Here is a 17,681-nt window from a genome sequence, read left to right on the forward strand (position 1 = left end):
TTGGCTACTATAAGTGTAGAAATGTTCTAAAGTGAATTTCTAGTTAATTCATCCCAATAGCATCTGTGGTAGCCTGTATGTGAACTGTGTATGTATATAGACGATGGATGGACTTACAGGCTGTAAACAATAGGGTTGGCCTTTAGGTGTGTATATCTCCAGCCCTAACTAAAGCTGGGAAAACCACTGTCTTAGATAAAATGGTCCACATGTTGACTGGTTCAAGGATACGTTGATTAGAGAGGAGAAAGTTAAAATCTCCCACAAACCACCAAACCTCTAGCTCTCTACTCAGCCAAGTTGATAAGCTCCAAGAGACAACAGATTTCTGTTTAATACAGGGCTGTGTGATTTGGGGATTGATTGCATTCTCTGGACCGTCTCAATTCCCTCTTGAATAAACGTTCTTTTCCTTCCTTCAAATATCTGTTGAGTGCCTGCTTGTGCAGGACACTGCTCTAGGTGCTGAGCAAAGAATGATGAACAAAACAGACAAGGGCGCGAGGGACAGATGATAAACAAGTCGATAAACATGAAATGGCAATTTTGGCTACTGTTAAAGCTTTGAAGAAATTAAAACAAGATGCCAGAAAGGAGATGTATCAGGGGAGTGACATGATCTGAAATACTGATTCCAGGTATAAAAAGATATCTTGGGCTGCCAGGGTAGAAGCCGGGAGGCCCGGAGAGTTGCAGCCGTTCGGGCCAGAAAAGAGACTGGACCAGAGTGGTCTCAGTGGAGTCAGACACTGGACCTGAAGCTCAGCAGGAGCGGAGTCAAAAGATGTGTTCCCCTTTAAGAGTCCTGGCCGCAGGGGCGGGGCAGAGGCCGCTGGAGCTAGCCGAGGGCGGGAGGCTCCACGCGGGAAGAGCCGCCCCAGGAGAGCGCGCGCGCAGTGTGGGGGCGGGACCTGGGCGAGTCCGCATGGCTAGCTCGGGCCCCGGATGAGGAAGTGCGGGGCGACCATAGAGACGAAGAGGCGGCGGCGGCCGGAGCGCCCCCGGGCTCTCGGCTCCGCAGGCTCAGGTAGACTTGGAGGCTACGGGGCAGTGGCTGCAGAGGCTGGGCTGGCGGGGCGAGCGCGGGCCGCGGAGCCGACCTGAGGGTAAGAGGCCGGGGGCGGGAAGGCTTCGGGCGTAGCCGCCCCGCCGCACTCCAGTCTGAGTGGACCCTTCGCCGGGCGGTGCAGGCTGAAGGGGAGCCCGGGCCCCCCGCCCTCTCGGGGCGCCGAAGGGAACGCAGGCTGCGCTGCGGGCGCGGAGCGACCCGGGGAGAGGGAGGAGACCAGGCCCCGCGTCGCGAGGGGAAAACGGCTTCTCCGAGTCATGGCTCCGGCGGGGGAGAACGATTCCTCTTCGACCTCGATACGGCGGGGGACCCCCAACTTCTCTCCTCGGGGCGGGCGACGCCCCTTGTCGTGGGCGAACGCGCTTCTCCGGCTGCGGCGCTCTTGTCAGCAGAGGGAGACTCGCTCCCGGGGTGCGAGAGGGCGATTCTTAACTTATTTTCAGGAGGGATAAGATCGCTCTCGATTTGGTCAGCGCCCCCCAGGTGGAGAGGAAGACTCAAGTTGCCTAAAAGTGACAGGGGGCTCTTCCTTCCCTGTAAAAGATAGATTTATCTTCCCTTCTTTATTTTTTATCTTTACCCTGATACAGAGGGAGGAAGACCCTGAATTTACTTTATGGTGTTAGTCAGCCTTTCTCCCCTCCCCCAGTCGTGTCCACAGAGGGAGCCTCGCTTCTCCGCCCCCGAGCTTCTTGGTGTGCCTGGAGCTCTTTTCCCTCGCACAGTGAAGAGCGTGGCGTTTGAAGTGTGATGGATGCAAGCCCGCGTGTGTCCCACTTCCCACCTTTGTGACCTTGACTCATTTCTTAACCTTTTGTCAGTCCTCCCATCTCTAATTTGGGTACTCTCTTCAAAGAATTGTCCTAAGGGCTAAAGGAAATTTTGTGTAAGTGCTTAGTACATAGTAACCTTTTGGAAAACTGTTGCTATTACTGTTACTTAATTTTTTTTAAAGGAAACTAGTATCTTCCACAGAGAAACACAGATTTTTCCATGCATGTCTCTTCCTCCCATCCCTCCCCACCCCCATCACTTTCTGAGGAGGCATTTCCCCGGGGCAGAGAGACACTTGTACTGTCTTAGATCCGACCACACTTCCCAAATTAACAAAGAGGGCCTCAGTTAGAATAATCTGCAAAAAAGACTGCTTTTGGAAGCAGGTCTGTACTCCAAGAGGGAGACCTGATAGGAGAAGCCAACCTTTCCTTTGTCCACAGAAGCTATCACTCCTTCCCGACTGGTTAGAGATGCCCTCTCCCACTCCCCCTACTTGCTCTAGTGACGAAAAAGCTTCCTTCTATCTGATGTGCACACCCCCCTACACCCAAGATGGAGATTCCAACTTCTTTCTCTTGCTCTCCCAAGAAAAATAAGACTCTAGACCTATGAGAGAAGGACGCTTTCCTGCTGTATATTTGGAGTGGCACAGATGGTTTCTTTTCTCCCCTTCCTTTGAAAAAGGAATGAAAATCTTTTATGCAGACTCTTTGTCAGTAGAAATCAGGAGCATTTTCACTGTTTCACTCCCCATGTGGAGACAGAGGGATCCTTTTTCTGCATGCTGATAAAGGGAGGAACGGGGGAAGCCGTGCTTGATGCTATTGAGATTTCTTGTGCACTCCGTGGGGAAGAGCCAGGCCCTGTTCGGTATATGGACTTCCCTGCCCCACTTTCAGTTTGTCCAGAGATCTTCTTCAAAGATTCTTCTTTATCTGTTACTCAAGAAGAGGCCCCCTTCTCCGAATTCCCTCAGGGAGGGATTGGCTACAGTGTCCGAATCTTTGGAAAAGAAAGCCCCTTTCTCAAGGTGAAAGGAGTGTGGTGAACTTCTGAGGGCCTGATCGTTATTGTGAGTATTGTCCCTTGTCACAAGTGTGGTAGTGCCTAGTGTTATTAACTGCTTCGTTTGGTTAAGAGCAGCCCCTTTGCTTTTGGAATTAAAGGGAAGGGAGACCATCAGATGGGATTATTGGGGCACATGGCTTTCTGTTCTGTTGTTTTCTTTGTTTGGTTTTTTTTCTTCTTTTGCTTACTGCTGTAAACTTTGTACCCCCAGAACTTTTGTTTTGGGGCATGTTTGAATGACGAAAGTTGCCCCTTTGTCAGGTTTTTAGTATTATAAAATGTATTCTAATGAGGCCGAGAGCTACAATGTTAATCTTTCATTCCTAGTTTCCCCATCCTCCCCTTGGCTTTTGTTATTTGGTGGGATGGGAATTAACACTTCCAGATTGCCTGAAGACACACTGAAGAACAGCTTTCTATCTTTTTCGTATGTAAAGTGTTCTTAAATTACCTCGTTTGCCCTTGAGTACTTGCAGTGGGGATTAATCTGAGCTCTGTACCACTTTTTGTTGGTGTCTGTAGGTCTGCTGTGCTGAAACAAACTGGAATAGAAAAGTTATTTAGAGTCTTGGGATTTTTACGGGTAACACAATGTTTTGCGATTATTTTGTTTAATTTGTCCATTTTACATGTGAAAAACAAGCCCAGGAAAGTTCAGTGACACACTCAAGGCCGTGCAGCTAGTAAGCGAGAGGCAGGATAGGGACCCTGATCTCCCAGCTTGGAGACCAACAACTAGACTGCTTCCCAGCACTGATTCTGCATTTGAAGCAGAAAGACTGGGAGATGATAATTCTCAATTCAAAGGGCTTTCTTCTTTTATTGGAATAATTATACTGCATACTCCTTATAAACGTTAGTCTTCACCCCCATCCCCACCCCTGGGATAAATCCATCCCCTAAACAATGTAATTCTTATTTGTGTTAATGGTAAATATGACAAGCTAATAGCAGCAGGAGAGAGTTGTTTGTGAATTTATGGGTTATTTTCTGCTTACACCTCAAACTAGGTAATTATCTGTGTCTTCACCCAGTAGCTTGGTTATAAATCATTAGTAAGGATTAAGCCATAAATCCCTGTCTACATTTTATAAGCATGTGTTACTCTTTCTGCTTACTTCAAGTTTATTTAACACTTTAGTGTAAAAACTTTTATGATTGAGGGAGAGAGCTGACATTTGGAAAGATACTGATAAAGGGATAATATACTTACCAGTTATTCTTTATTGCTTCATATTTGGATCTTGAGATATAACGTTTTAAAAAAATTTTAACACGTGTGATAGACGCTCATTGTTAAAAAAAAAAAAGTACAGCATGCAGATAAGTTATCCATGGTCCCATCACCCAGGGTAACACTGTTAATATCTGGCTTATAGTATTTAAAACAATTTTCCTATATGGATATATATTTTTCCAAAATAAAAGAATCCTAATATTTATCTAGCTTGATAAGACATCTCAGGCAGCTTTCTATGGAGAGGTATATTTCTGTACCATCATTTTTAATTGCTCCATTGCATTCAGAAATTTAAAGAACTTGAATGGTAGAATTCTGTTGTTTCTGCAGTCTTGTGGCATTACCAATGTCTTGATAGAGGGAGAAAGTTGAGAGGACAGTTTAGTGATGCGAGCTAGTGAGTTGAGAATCATTGTAAACTGCTGCTCTAGGCTTGCATCTAAATATGACTTCACCTCTGAGGGTTCCAGCTGAGGCACTTAGCTGTTCTTGGTGACTCCACTTCACATACTGCTGAGAAACTTGAGGACCAGAATCACGCTGCAAAAAGGAGGGAGTGTCTGTTTTGCTTCGACAGCCGACGTGCCTAGTTGTTTTACAGGTTGAAAAGTCTTATAATTACGTCTCTACCAAACAAACGTATCAAGAGATGGTAGTTTTGTGGCGTTTGGCTTTTGTATATTGGAAGTTATCTTTTGGTGACCAAGCTTTACATTCTGTTTTGGTCCACACCAGTTTACAACATAGATGGAGGTGTAGGAAAGGTAATGGCACTGTTTCTCCTGAGGAATATTTTGAGCCATTTTATGTGATTATCAACATTGCCTCTTTGTGATAAGCATCTGCTTAGGAAGCATGTATTTGTGCGTGATTTTGTGTTCAGAACAAAATCTTGAGTTAGGACTGTGGGGTTGGAAAGGAGTGAGATTTGTTAGAGACACAGCTGGAGTTGGGACCGTTGGTACAAGCGCTAATTGAACGGCATGTGGATGGTCAGACATGATTACGTCTGAGGATTCAAGTCTGAGCTCTGGGGTAACGGGTGCCATTACTAAGAGAGGCAGTGGGATCAAAAATAAGCATATAATGCTACCGAGAGCCTCTTACTCATCCTGTTTCTCATAGCTGCTTGCATGTAGCAATACTCGATTATTCACTGCGTTGAATGGGTTCTATTTTAGGCTTGTTACGTTTGGGGGGGGTGCCATCCTTGTGAGTGAAACGTAGGTCACAGCTTGAGAAAAAGTTGGGGCTAGGGACAGATTTCTTTCTTTTAAAAAAAATCAGCTGTATTAAGATGTAATTCATATAACTTGTAATTCATCAACTTAAATTGTACAATTCAGTAGTGTTTGGCATAGTCTGAGTTGTGCAGCCATCACCACAATTAATTTTAGAACACTTTTATTGCCCCCAAAGGAAAAACTGTCCATCAGCCACTCCCTGTTTCTCCAACTCTTCCAGCAGTAAGTGGTCACTAATCCACTTTCTGACTCCAGATTTGCCTGCTCTGTACATATCGTGTAAGTGAGATCTTTCGTGGTCTTTTGTGCCTGGCTTCTTTTACTTACATAAGGTTTTCAAGGTTCATCCATGTTGTGTCATGAATCAGCACATCATTTCTTTTCATAGTTAAGTAATACTCCATTGTGTGGATAGACCACATTTTGTTGATCTGTTCATCAGTTGATGGACATTTTGATTTGTTTCCACTTTTTGGCTCTTGTGAACAGTTCTGCGGTGAACATCCGTGTACAAGTTTTTGTGTGGGCATGTGGTTTTTGCACATGTTCCTCAGAGTGGAGTCGCTGGATCATGTGGTTACTCTGTGCTTAAAGGGACAGTTTTGAGTCATCCTGTTAGCAGAGAAGCTGCACGAAAAGGTGAGGTCATCAAAAAAGTGAATCCTGGGAAGGGAGGTGTATCGAGGGTTGAACTTGAGAACACCCGCACCCTGGCAGGCAGGGAGACCCACGGAGCTCGTCTCCACCTTCTCTTCTACAGTAGTCTTTCCTGCAGTTACTCTTTTGGTGCATATGTGGTGTGACAACTAAAAGCTGGATTGTTATCTGTCGATGGGAAAGGGAAACTGAACCAAATTAAAATGGAGCACTTCCAGCCTTTTGGGAGCGGGGGCATCAAATAGCAATTTCACTTTATCCCTTAACCCCCACGTATACACACACACACACACACACAAAATGGCTTAAAATCTAAAGTACCCCTAGAAATCCAGGAGCTAGAGGAGAAAGGGGAAGACTAGCTCCAGAAAGGATGCCTTTGTCAGCACGGTTTATGAAAGTCCCCTGTGAGTCTCACCTCACTCCTTTGCACGCCAGTGCATCTCTCCTTGCTTCTCCTTTGGATTCAAGTTTCTTCACCAGCCCTCCTGTGTTACCTCAACCTTATGGACCAGCAGTCAGCTTTCCTGTAATTTCTAGTATTCGTATTTAAGTTAGTGGTATTGCGTTATGTCCTTTCACCTTTGAGTAGGGTTCCTTGAAAACACTAAGGCGCTCGCTCAGCAGATGAGAGCATAGGGACGTGAGTAAACCAGCCACCACAGGTTGGAAAACCAGGAGGAGGGCAGAATGGTCTGGAATGAGAGGACCTGTCATCTGCCCTTCCTCAGCCCCAGCTCCAGTCAAGACAGCACAAGCCAGTGTAGGGGACCTTCTGTCAAGGAGGAACAGTCGTCAACCCAGGAGTGCTCAAGGAGCGGGCTGCTCATTGACGGGGGAGGCAGAGCGTGTGCCTTTGTGTAAGCGGCATCGGTGGACTTTCCCCTATAATCAGGGTACAAACAGACAGGGCCCAGGGCCGCTGGGTCGTAAGGAGGGAGTTACGTGGTGTCTCGGAGAGTCCCTCATGCTTAAAAATCTGATCGTGGTCGGTGGAGAGACGGTGAGACAGCCTAACAGTCAAAACAGTTCAGTAGCAAGCTCTGGGTATTACTTGTATGTAACATGTTTATTTTGGAGAAAGATGAACATTAGGAAGTGGTGAGAGTACATCTGAAACATCCTTTCCTATGTACATTTCGGCCAAAGGAATCTGCTGTCGGTACTTCCGATAAATTCTTGTTATGAACTCGGAGATTCCAAAGATTTCTCATCTTCTCTCTCCTCCTGTTTAGGGTTAAGGAAAACATCAAGAACGAAAGTGTGCAGTATCTCATTTGGTTATCATTTCCGCCTTGGTCAGGTCAAGTGGATTTTGTGGTGGAAACCACACGCGTTTGGTAGACTAAAATGGAAAAGTTACCGGCCAGGAGACCCTGGTTTTGGGTGTACCATTCCCAATCTGTGTGTGTTTGTTTTGATTACTTTAATAATACAGTATCATGAACTACTTAAATATGTACATTTTAGCAAATAACCCATGTTCCCATTACCCAATGTGAGAAGTGAAACATGACCAACACAGTGGAAGCCCTGGGTGTCTCCCCTCCATCCCTCAGTTAACCATGTAATGTTTTAGGCAGGTCACCTTTACCCTCTTCAGGTGTGGTGTTAGAACCTGTAAGAGGAAGACAACAGCCGCCCTGCTTAGCTCACTGGGTTGTTACGAGAATCAAATGAGTGGTGTCTGTGAAGGCACTTGGAAAATCTCGAGGTGCTGAGTTGAAGTCAGGAGGGATTTGCCCAAGAGCTGATTTAGTCGTGTTGGGTGCCAGCCTGCGTAGACACAGCTCAGGTGTTTAGTGAGCACTTTTCTCTATATCTTCTTCCAAAGAGAATTCTTAATGAAGAAAAGTCAGTGAATCGAATTCTTCAGAGTCCCTCAGTATATGTTAATTCAGCAAATATTTTCTGAGTACCTTCTATGTGTGAAACAACTATTCCAGGCAACAGGGATATAGCAGCGAACAAAACGCGCAAGGTTCACAACCTGAAAACAATTCAAAAACAATCTTTATTTTCTTATTTACATTGGGTCTATCCTTGGACTTAGACGTGTCTTATTCTCATCTACATTTGATGAGATCTCACTTAAATCCAGATTTATACTAAGAATTGTTCACAAGGCAGTATTTGCATTGAAATTAGACATGTCTATTAAAGGTTTAAGGTATTTATTTTCCTCAAACTCAGTCTCTTACAGAGAATTTTTTGGTGCCAGATAATGTTGGCATTTGAGTTAGAATTTTTTGCCTTTGTTTTAGCCAGTTTAAGCTGAGACAGCTTTCTACTACCGTGCAAGGTTTTAAACTTTTATCCCTTCCTTTGATTTGTGTCAGGGTGAGCCGTTTGGTGTAAAAGACTTGACTCCATATCTGCATCTGCCCCCATGCTGTCATCCGGCGTAGAGACCCAGCCCGTTCCACTCGATTCCTCCATGTCTGCCGAGGTGCAGGAATTATACTCTGAACTCCCAGTGAGTGTCTCCAAAGAGCTTCATGCTGACCCTGAGCCAAGTGCGATTCCAGATGTAAAACCTGGAGCCTCAAGCTCTCGTATAAGTCAGAGTAGGGCAGTGCCCTTGGAGCTGCAGAGGACTCCCGTGGAAAGTTGTCGCGAAGAAACCCCTGAGACCTTGGACCATGGGGGTGAGCCTGGGCGGTGTGGGCTGGTGGACCCCACAGCAGAAGGTTCTGTGGCTTCTGGGATCTTGGATAGGGAAGTGAAAGCCAACAGCATGGAGCAAAAGGTCTTCAGAGATGGAGGGGACCAGGCGGAGAGTGTAAGAGACCCCTGTGAGGGAGCAAAGGAAGACACACGTCGATATTCCACAGCTGCTGAAGAGAAGCTCTGCCCCAGCCAGGTAAGAAATGAGATCTTGATGCAGATCAGTTGAGTGGGAATGGCATCTTTCCAACTGGACTAACACTTCTTAGAATAAAGTACAGAGTCTGACAGGTAGCTTATGATTTATTCTTGAAGCATTTCCAAAATGTTGATTTTGATGTTAACTTTCTTTTGATGATTTTTAAAAACATTCGTGTCGCATCAGACACTTGAGGAGAGGAAGTGCTTATCTCATGAAAACGTGTCAGTCCTCTGACACAGCTACTGTATATGGAATGTTGAGTCTCTTTGTGATGGTCGTGTGGGATTTCTGTGTCTGATGTTAAGGAACGATGTGTACTCGTTCCTTGGGTTTTGGTAGCGTCATGGTTAGGATAGAGTGAGGTGTCACAGGGATATCTTTGAGGGAGGCTGTTGACCCAGCTAGGGCTTCATAGGATGGATACCCTCATGGGGTCTCCATATTTCAGAAGTAAGTCCTAAGCTTTGCAGGTCTAGAAACTTGACTTATATCTTTTGTACGTCAGAGGTGATGATCTCCAAAAGACTGATCCAAGCTACCCCCCTTCATGAGAGGTTGAAGCTTAAATCAGAAAGCCAGTTCTTTAACTAATACACAGTGAAAAGTGGAATCACTGCTTGGTGTGGCATGGAAAATCCCATCTCTGTGAATTTGATATTGGAATAAGAGGGATTAGTTAGGTGAGACTAATGGTTAGTGAGCTAAGGTAGCCTGATGGACCCCAATTCCTAAAGGAAGTTTTACCTGCCAAGTGGACTAGAAAGCTTACTCTTTGCCCTGGATGGTGCCTTAGATCAAGAGTTAGTAAACTTTCTGTGTAAAGGGTCGTAAAGTAAATATTTTAGGCTTTGCAGGCCATATGGCCTCTGTTGAAACTACTCAACTCTGCCATTGTTGCTTGAAAGCAGGCATAGGTGATTCTTACAAAAATTAGTGTTGCTGTATTCCAGTAAAGTGTTGTCTATAAGCACAGGCTGTAGTTTGTCAACCCCTGCTCTATGTACTAATAAATTCGTATTCTCTGGGCTTCCTGGGCTAGGAAGCCCATTCCCCACCTGATAAAAATACATCATTTCTTTACACAGGTTGCAGGGCAATTGACTATCATTAGTAGGCTGCGTATATTAACCATAATTAAGAATAGATAAAGCGTGAAGTAACAGTTGAAAAAAATATCAGATTTTATGCTGTGATGCCCTATCCTTAAAAATATAGTTAAATGAGCAAGGTAACAGACCCAAAGTTCCTTACTCCTTGCTATGGTGGGCTGCATCTAACAAGATGGAAAGTTTTCTTCGTGTAGAATTTGATATAAAATGAAATTATGAGTATATAAATGAACACAACATACTTATATTAGTACGTGTATATACATACATATATACGTACCACCCAACTCGAGAACTAGAAGATTACTGTCTCCCTATTCCTTTTCTAAACCATTCCCTTTCTCACTTTTAACTCCACCAGAGGTAAATTCTATTTTGAATTGTGTAAAGCAAAATGAAATTTAATAGATATAAATGCAAGATTTTGTACTTGGTTTTCATAAAGGGAACTACACACAAGTGGAAAACAGAAGTGAAAAACAGAAGCCCTACACGTTTTAACTGGTTAATTAGAATTGACTCTGTAGCTGCCAAGAAAAGCCAGTTTGCTCTTAATATACATTAACAAAATGTGTTGCCTGGACAGAGGTGGTGGTTGTGTGCTTGTGTGCTGGTTCGCCTGTACCTAGAGTATCATCCTCATGGTTCTCTCTCCCCTACCCGCCCCAGCATTCAGATGAGCTCAAGATACAGGGAGGATGGGGTGGGGAGCAGAGGGGAAGCAAGGAATGAGTCAGTGTTGGGGTTCCTGGCCAAAGCAGAGCCTGTCCCTTCCTTTTCACATTGAGCCTGGGGTCATGTGGGAGGAATGTATTCATGGATAAGAATTCACACTAAGGACACAATGTGAAAATACCCCATTGGAAGCCGAGTTGCTGGGTCTTCCTGAAAAATCAGGAGGAATGAGAGAAGCCTTTGCAACTTTGGAGGGTTGAGCAGAGCAGTTCTGTTGGGCACAGTTAAGCTCAGGGGAAGACGGGTGGGACGGTGGCAGCTCCTGACATTCTTAGGTCACAGCACCATTGGAAATCTGGATGAATGCTGCAGGCCTCTCAGAAAAGCAGACATGCCATCCCGGCAGGTCTGCAGACTCCAGACATCTTTGGACCCCAGGTTAACTCTTGCTAGATGGCAAAAACACCACAAACATAGTCAAAAGACAACTGACACATTGGTAGGACATATTTGCAACGTATATCATGGATAATGGCTTATATCTCTAATGTATAAAGACCTCTTAAATTGGGGAATGAAAAAACCCAATAGAAAAATGGAGGAGACACTTGAGTAGATAAGTCACTGCGTGCATGTGTGTTTGTGTGTGTGTATTGTGTTTAAACACATGAAGATGGCCAACCTCACTCATAATTAGAGATGCAAATTTAAACAACCCATGATACTACTTTTATGAAACCTATCAGATTGGTGAACATGAAGAATTAGGACAACACACCTGGTCGGCAAGGCTGTGAGGAAAAGGGCTGTTCTCACACATGGCTGGTGGGAACGCATACTGATACAACCTTGCAGAAGAGGAATTGGGCTACACTTAACAAAACTATGCCCTGACCTGTTGACCCAGAACTCTCATTTCTAGAGAGTATCTACCCTGAAGCTACACCTCCCACAGCATAAAAATATGTATACACAAGGGTATTGTTTGAAGCGTAGTTTATTATTGCAAAATGTTGGAAGCAACCTAAATGCCCACATATAGGAGACAGGTTGAATAAACTATGGTATATAAACATCCTTCCCTGGAGCCCTGTGCAACTGTAATAAAGAATGAAGATCTCCATGTACAGGTACAGGTGTCCCCTAGACCGCTTCTGTGTTTGGTGATTCTCTGGAATTCACAGGACACTGCACATGGTCATATTCACAGCTAAGATTAATTACAGTGTAAGGACATAAAACAATCAGCAAAGGGAAGAGGGGCATGGGGGCAATGTCTAGAGGAAATCACGCACAGGCTCCCAGGACTCCTCTCCGAGTGTAGTCACACACACTTCACTTCCTCTGGGAACAAATTCTGCTCATACACGTGAAATGTCTACCATGGAAGCTTGTTAGAGTTCAGGCTGGTCACATGGGCATCCTCTGGCTGGCACATACCAAAATCCCAGACGTCACAGGAGGAAAGCAGGGGTTCCCTATGAATCACATTGTTGTATAGGTGTCATGAGCCACTCTGATCATTTAGGAAATAGTGGAGACTCTCCTGCAATCTAAGTTCCCAGATGCTAGCCAAGGCTACCCTTGTAAGCATGCCTTTCTTAGAATAACAGTTAGGCCTGCTGCTGTTAACTCTTCTGCAAAGGAGGATATACTAAGTGAAAAGAGCAAACTGTGAAGGACTTTCTACAGTATCCTCCCTTTCATGCATGAAAGAAGGGGAAATAAGCAAGTGTACAAGTGTATGCTCATTTGTATAAAACACACACATGTGTACACACAGGAGGGATGAGCCAGAGAAGAACCATGTCACTTCTGTGGGATTCCTGCCCCCCAGATGCACAACCAGGATCTAATCATGAGGAAACATCTGAGAAACCCAAACCAAGGGACTTTCTTTCCAAAAGTTATGAAAGATGAATACGTATGGAACCCTCTCAGTTGAAAGGAGACTGAGGAGGCATGATGACTAAATGCATTCTGGGAGCCTGGATTGGATCCTGGTCCCGAAAAAGGGTGTTATGGAGCCATTAACAGGATTTGAATAAGGTCTTAAGACTAGTTAGTATTTTATTAGTGTTAATAACTATACTGTGGTTATTTAAGATGTTAACATTAGGGAAAGCTGGATGAAGACTATACAAGAAATTTTTTTGATCAATATTTGCAAGTTTTTGGTGTATGTAAAAGATATTTCTAAATCAAATGTTTAAAAACTTTAAAATATTATAACAATTAAAAAACAAAACAAAAACCTCTTCTTGATAGAGGGAGACAGAATTTAACTCAGTATGAGAGGTGCTTTTTAACAGCTAGACCAGTCTAGACATGGCTTAGGTTACTCGGGGAAGTCCTATTTATGAAGAGGCTCAGTGACTGTTTGTCAGGAATATAGCAAAGGGGATTCTAACTCAGACAAGCAACCTCAGAGGTGTTCTTTTCCATGCTGACATTCTGTGATTTTGTTCTAATAGTTGATTTGCCTTTAGCAGCATTCCAAAAAGCTTTTTCCTTCAGCTTTTGTTCGTCTCAAACCAACAAAGAGGCCCACAATCGTGCACTGGCTCCAGTTTGGGGAAAAGTACTCAGAGGTTATCACTTAACCCACTCTTCTCTGTTCCCTCTGAACCAAAATCAGTCAAGGCGGAAGGCTACTGACTTCAACAGAGCTCGGCTCCAGGAATAAGAACTTGCTGTGGTTGTGAAGGACGGCCACCTACACTTTCCGGCGTGGATTGCATGAATTAAATGAATTTAATGAAGTTAAGTCTGCTTGGTGAATTTCCCAGTTCATGGAGAAGAACAGCACCAATATTTAGAATTAGAAGTTTACGCTTTTTTGTACCTTGGGCCCTGATGAAGCCTAAACTGTTTTTGTTAAATATTCATTTCATTCACTCATTTAACCTCTCAAGGTCATTATTAGTTGTGTTTTTGTTTTTCTGTTTTTTTTTTGGTTGTTGTTGTAAAAGAAAAACAAAGTACATGTTATTTTATGAAGCAACTTATTTTTAAATGTTGGTCTTAACTTTTTTTTTTGGCTTTTTTTACTGTGGTAAAATACATATAACATTTACCATTTTTATTATTTGTAACGCTTCAGTGACATTAAGTACATTCACATTGTTGTGTAACCATCACCACCATCCATCTCCAGAACTCTTTTTATATTCCCAAATTGGAACTCTGTCCCCATTAAACAATAACTCCCCATATGCTCTCCCCCAGCCCCTGGTAACCCCCGTTCGCCACCTTTCTATGAATTTGTCTGCTCTAGGGACCTCATACAAGTGCAATCATACAGTCTTTGTCCTTTTGTGACTGTACTTGACATTTTCTTTAAAGATCCACGTAGGGCTTCCCTGATGATCCAGTGGTTAAGACTCTGCGCTTCCACTGCAGGGGGCAAGGGTTCAATCCCTGGTTGGGGAACTAAGATCCTGCATGCTGTGTGGTGCAGCCAAAATATTTTTTTAAAAATTTAATAAAAAATAAAAAAATAAAGATCCACTTAAAAAGTTAAAATAAATATTCCAGCCATGAAATATTTCAATCATGAAAAGTTAAACCAGCAAAAAAATCATTCTTTCCTGCCTTATGATTGGGTCAAAAAGTTATAAGGACCTGTAACTGGTACTTTTGTCCTTTGATCTGGGATATTCTGTTATCGGGAGGGGAGAAGAAAGGCAAAAACAAGAAGGGGAAAGAGTCTGGGAACAGATGCGTGGAAGGGACAGCTGCAGGAGCCACGCTGAGTGGTGAAAGAACCGTTCAGCTGTGACCTCTGCACTCACAGGAGGAAGGTCAAGAACTACGGTGCACACAGAGGTTACGGACCAGGATACGGAAAAGACTGGTCTTATTTAAGAATAAAATGGAAAGACGGGTATGCGACATCCCACACAGGTGATTTGACATTGAAAACTTTTTTTTCCTGATTTGAACAACCAACTTTCTTTTTCTTTTTTTTAACTGAAGTATAGTTGGTTTACAACGTTATATTAGTTTCTGGTGTACAACGTAGTGATTTCGTTTTTGTTTTCTTGGCTGCGCAGTTTGTGGAATCTCAGTTCCCTGACCAGGGATTGAACCCAGGCCATGGCAGCAAAAGCCTGGAATCTAACCACTAGGTCATCAGGGAATTGCCCAATGTAGTGATTTTTGACATTTTTATAGGTTATACTTCATTTAAGGTTATTACAAAATATTGGTTACATTCCCTGTGCTGAACGTTACATCCTTGTATCTGTGAAAACTCTTTATACCATGCTTTGTTTGTTTTTCTTGGTGCTTAGATGTAAGCTGTACACAGGGGTAGATCTGCCGGGGTGAACGTGTTGTAAAAGCTTTGGCTTCAAGATACATCATTCATGCTCAACACAGACACAGAAAAAGTTCTGAATTGTCTGTTAGCGGAAACATATGAAGACTCAGTATGCATCTTTTGACAGATATTTGAAAGCATATGGACAGGAGACATCAAGTCAGGAAGCACAATGGCTGTTGATCACCCGAGGCATGTTATGCTATTGGAGAAACTTCTTATTTAATGGCATGTTCAGAAAAGACCCAATCTTGTGCAATTTATGTGACTTTACTTAAGGGAAAGGCTGTTATGCTAAATGCCCATTAAGCTTCCTTCCTCATCACCCTAAGCGTCTCTGATCCTAAGGGAAATTTGCAATAGTGTGAAGCAGCTTGCTGTTTGCTTAAAAGGAAATCTTGTTGGAAATAACTGATTTTCAGTGATTTAAAGGTGAAAAAATCTGAACTTCACACTCTCAGTAGTACAGTTGGTGGCCATAAGGTGTTCTCCCGGTCTGCCAGGGTACCATGGTCCCCACAGTGATGGTTTGCCGTGGTTCTCAGCTCATATTGTTAAAAGTGTGTGACAAACAAGTGCCCAAAGCACCATTCACATACTGCTGGGACTTAAGGTGGAACTTTCTCCTCATTAGTTTAGCAGTTCTCTTAGATAAATCCTTGTGGCGGACTGTTACTAAATGCCTTACCCAGCTAACGTGATTGGTGCCTCATTTAAAGTTTCTCTGAATTGAGATACATGGAGGAAAATTCCTTTTTAGGCTCAGTAAAGATTTAAAGTTGCTGTCCTACAGCTCTTCCTTCCTAGATGTGCAAGCGTAAGAAACTGAAAGGTCCATCTAGAGATCCAACATCTTGTTTATTTTCAGTGTTCTTCACTGTGAACATGATCACTGCTGTTCCCACAAGTGCCAGGAAATAGGAGGTATCTCATTTGCTCTGTGTTGGGGCCCTATTGTGTGTTCAGTGTGTCGGCAGTCCCACCTGAAGCTGGGACCACCACTGCTCCAACTTAGGAAGCTCAGTCTTGGAGGGGGTCAGCGAGATCTGCTTACAACCAGGGCTCATGGCTCAGGTGTACCTCAGGCCCTGAGGAGCTTATAACTACCCTGCTTATAAAAGCTGAAGGACCTGGTGCATGTTCATTTCCCTCCTAAAGATATTTGTGGGGTTTTTTTTCTGGCTCAATACTAGCCTCATAGGAATGAATCAGTATTGCGTCTTTTCCAGGATAAACAGCCAGATTTTTTTAAATTATTATTATTTTATTTAATTTTATTTATTTATTTTTGGCTGTATTGGGTCTTCGTTTCTGTGCGAGGGCTTTCTCTAGTTGCGGCGAGCGGGGGCCACTCTTCATCGCGGTGTGCGGGCCTCTCACTGTCGCGGCCTCTCTTGTTGCGGAGCACAAGCTCCAGACGCGCAGGCTCAGTAGTTGTGGCTCACGGGCCTAGTTGCTCCACGGCATGTGGGATCTTCCCAGACCAGGGCTCAAACCCGTGTCCCCTGCATTGGCAGGCAGATTCTCAACCACTGCGCCACCAGGGAAGCCCCACAGTCAGCTTTTAATGGGAAATAAGATTATAGACGAACAGTAAGAATGGTTTTCAAGACCCTCCTAAAATCTGCCTAAACTTTGGAGAAGTATTTTAAGTTGGTTTTGATTCCAAGCAGTGGGCAAGAGGATGACATGTTGGCTGTGCCAGGCTGAGGCAGAGAATTTGCTGTCAGTTTGACAAATTGCACTATTACGTGGCATTTCGTATTTTATATAGTTTATATAATGCTACAAACTACTGCAGTTATCTCATTTGATTTTGCAAGAGGCAGCCACATGAACTTTTATCTTGGAAACAGATTTTGCAAGGAATGTTAGGATATTAACGATCAGATGTCAAGATTTAGTAAAATCTAGATGGTAGAGAGAAGTGTTTAGGACTTTACCTCTAGGAATCCTGAAACTTAGAACACTTAGCTGATAAAATATTGTAGGAAAAGGACATTGTGTCTGATAAATTTCTGCAAGTGTTTCTTACATGGTCGGTTGGCTCGAGGGGATGGAGGGAGTTAGTTGCACACAGGATGCTTACGCTACACGGCCATTGCTCGCAAGTGGTCTGTTCTGTTCCTTCATCTGCGTTTGGGACCCAAGGCTGGTTGAGCTCCCACCTGATCTGAAGATCACCCACTGCCGTGGTGCTGGTGGTTGGGGGTCCCTCACATCTGAACTCAGCCTCACACTGTTTTTCAACCCTGTCAATTCCTGATCATATCTAGACTTAAAACTTTGTAGGGTCCACAGCCCTCTGTGAGGGGAAACTTGTTTTTCATAACTCAGAACCTTTCAGGAGAAGTCAGCAAGGCAGGGGGAGAGAGGAGTCTGTCACTCCTGGCTTCTGCTGCTCCCTTTCACTGTTAGGAGTCGTGGCTAAGCAGGGAGACGGCGGCGGCGGGGGGGGGGGGGATGGCTTGAAGCAGTCAGGTAGGCACTCCACCAGGGTGTGTGCAGGCTCCAGCTAAGACACCTCCTTAGAGCAGCAGGTGGGGCCAGACTAAAATCCCAGCAGTCCCTCCAGGAGCCGGAGCCCTTAGGGTTCATCATATGAGCTCACCAGAGTCCATGGGAATCTGAGGGGACCTGTATGCTGCT

General features: G+C 44.1%; 1 protein-coding gene across 8 annotated transcripts in view; it reads left to right on the plus strand.

The window, feature by feature from the left end:
• The first annotated feature begins 913 nt into the window (after positions 1 to 913).
• The window catches only part of PRR14L (proline rich 14 like), a 57,015-nt gene continuing 40,247 nt past the window's right edge, over positions 914 to 17,681 (plus strand). For 5 of the 8 annotated variants that reach the window (XR_010933210.1, XM_067700143.1, XM_067700145.1 and 2 more), the window contains exons 1-2: positions 954 to 1,106; positions 8,395 to 8,918. Coding sequence is in view for 5 of the 8 variants with exons in the window: in XM_067700143.1 (XP_067556244.1) it covers positions 8,445 to 8,918 (474 nt within the window). In the remaining 3 variants the exon portion in view is untranslated. Of the gene's footprint in view, positions 1,107 to 8,394; positions 8,919 to 17,681 lie in introns of all 8 variants that reach the window. The other 3 variants (XM_067700144.1, XM_067700148.1, XM_067700150.1) reach the window with 3 other exon arrangements.

The sequence above is a fragment of the Pseudorca crassidens genome, chromosome 12, assembly GCF_039906515.1.
Source record: "Pseudorca crassidens isolate mPseCra1 chromosome 12, mPseCra1.hap1, whole genome shotgun sequence".
Taxonomy (NCBI): domain Eukaryota; kingdom Metazoa; phylum Chordata; class Mammalia; order Artiodactyla; family Delphinidae; genus Pseudorca; species Pseudorca crassidens.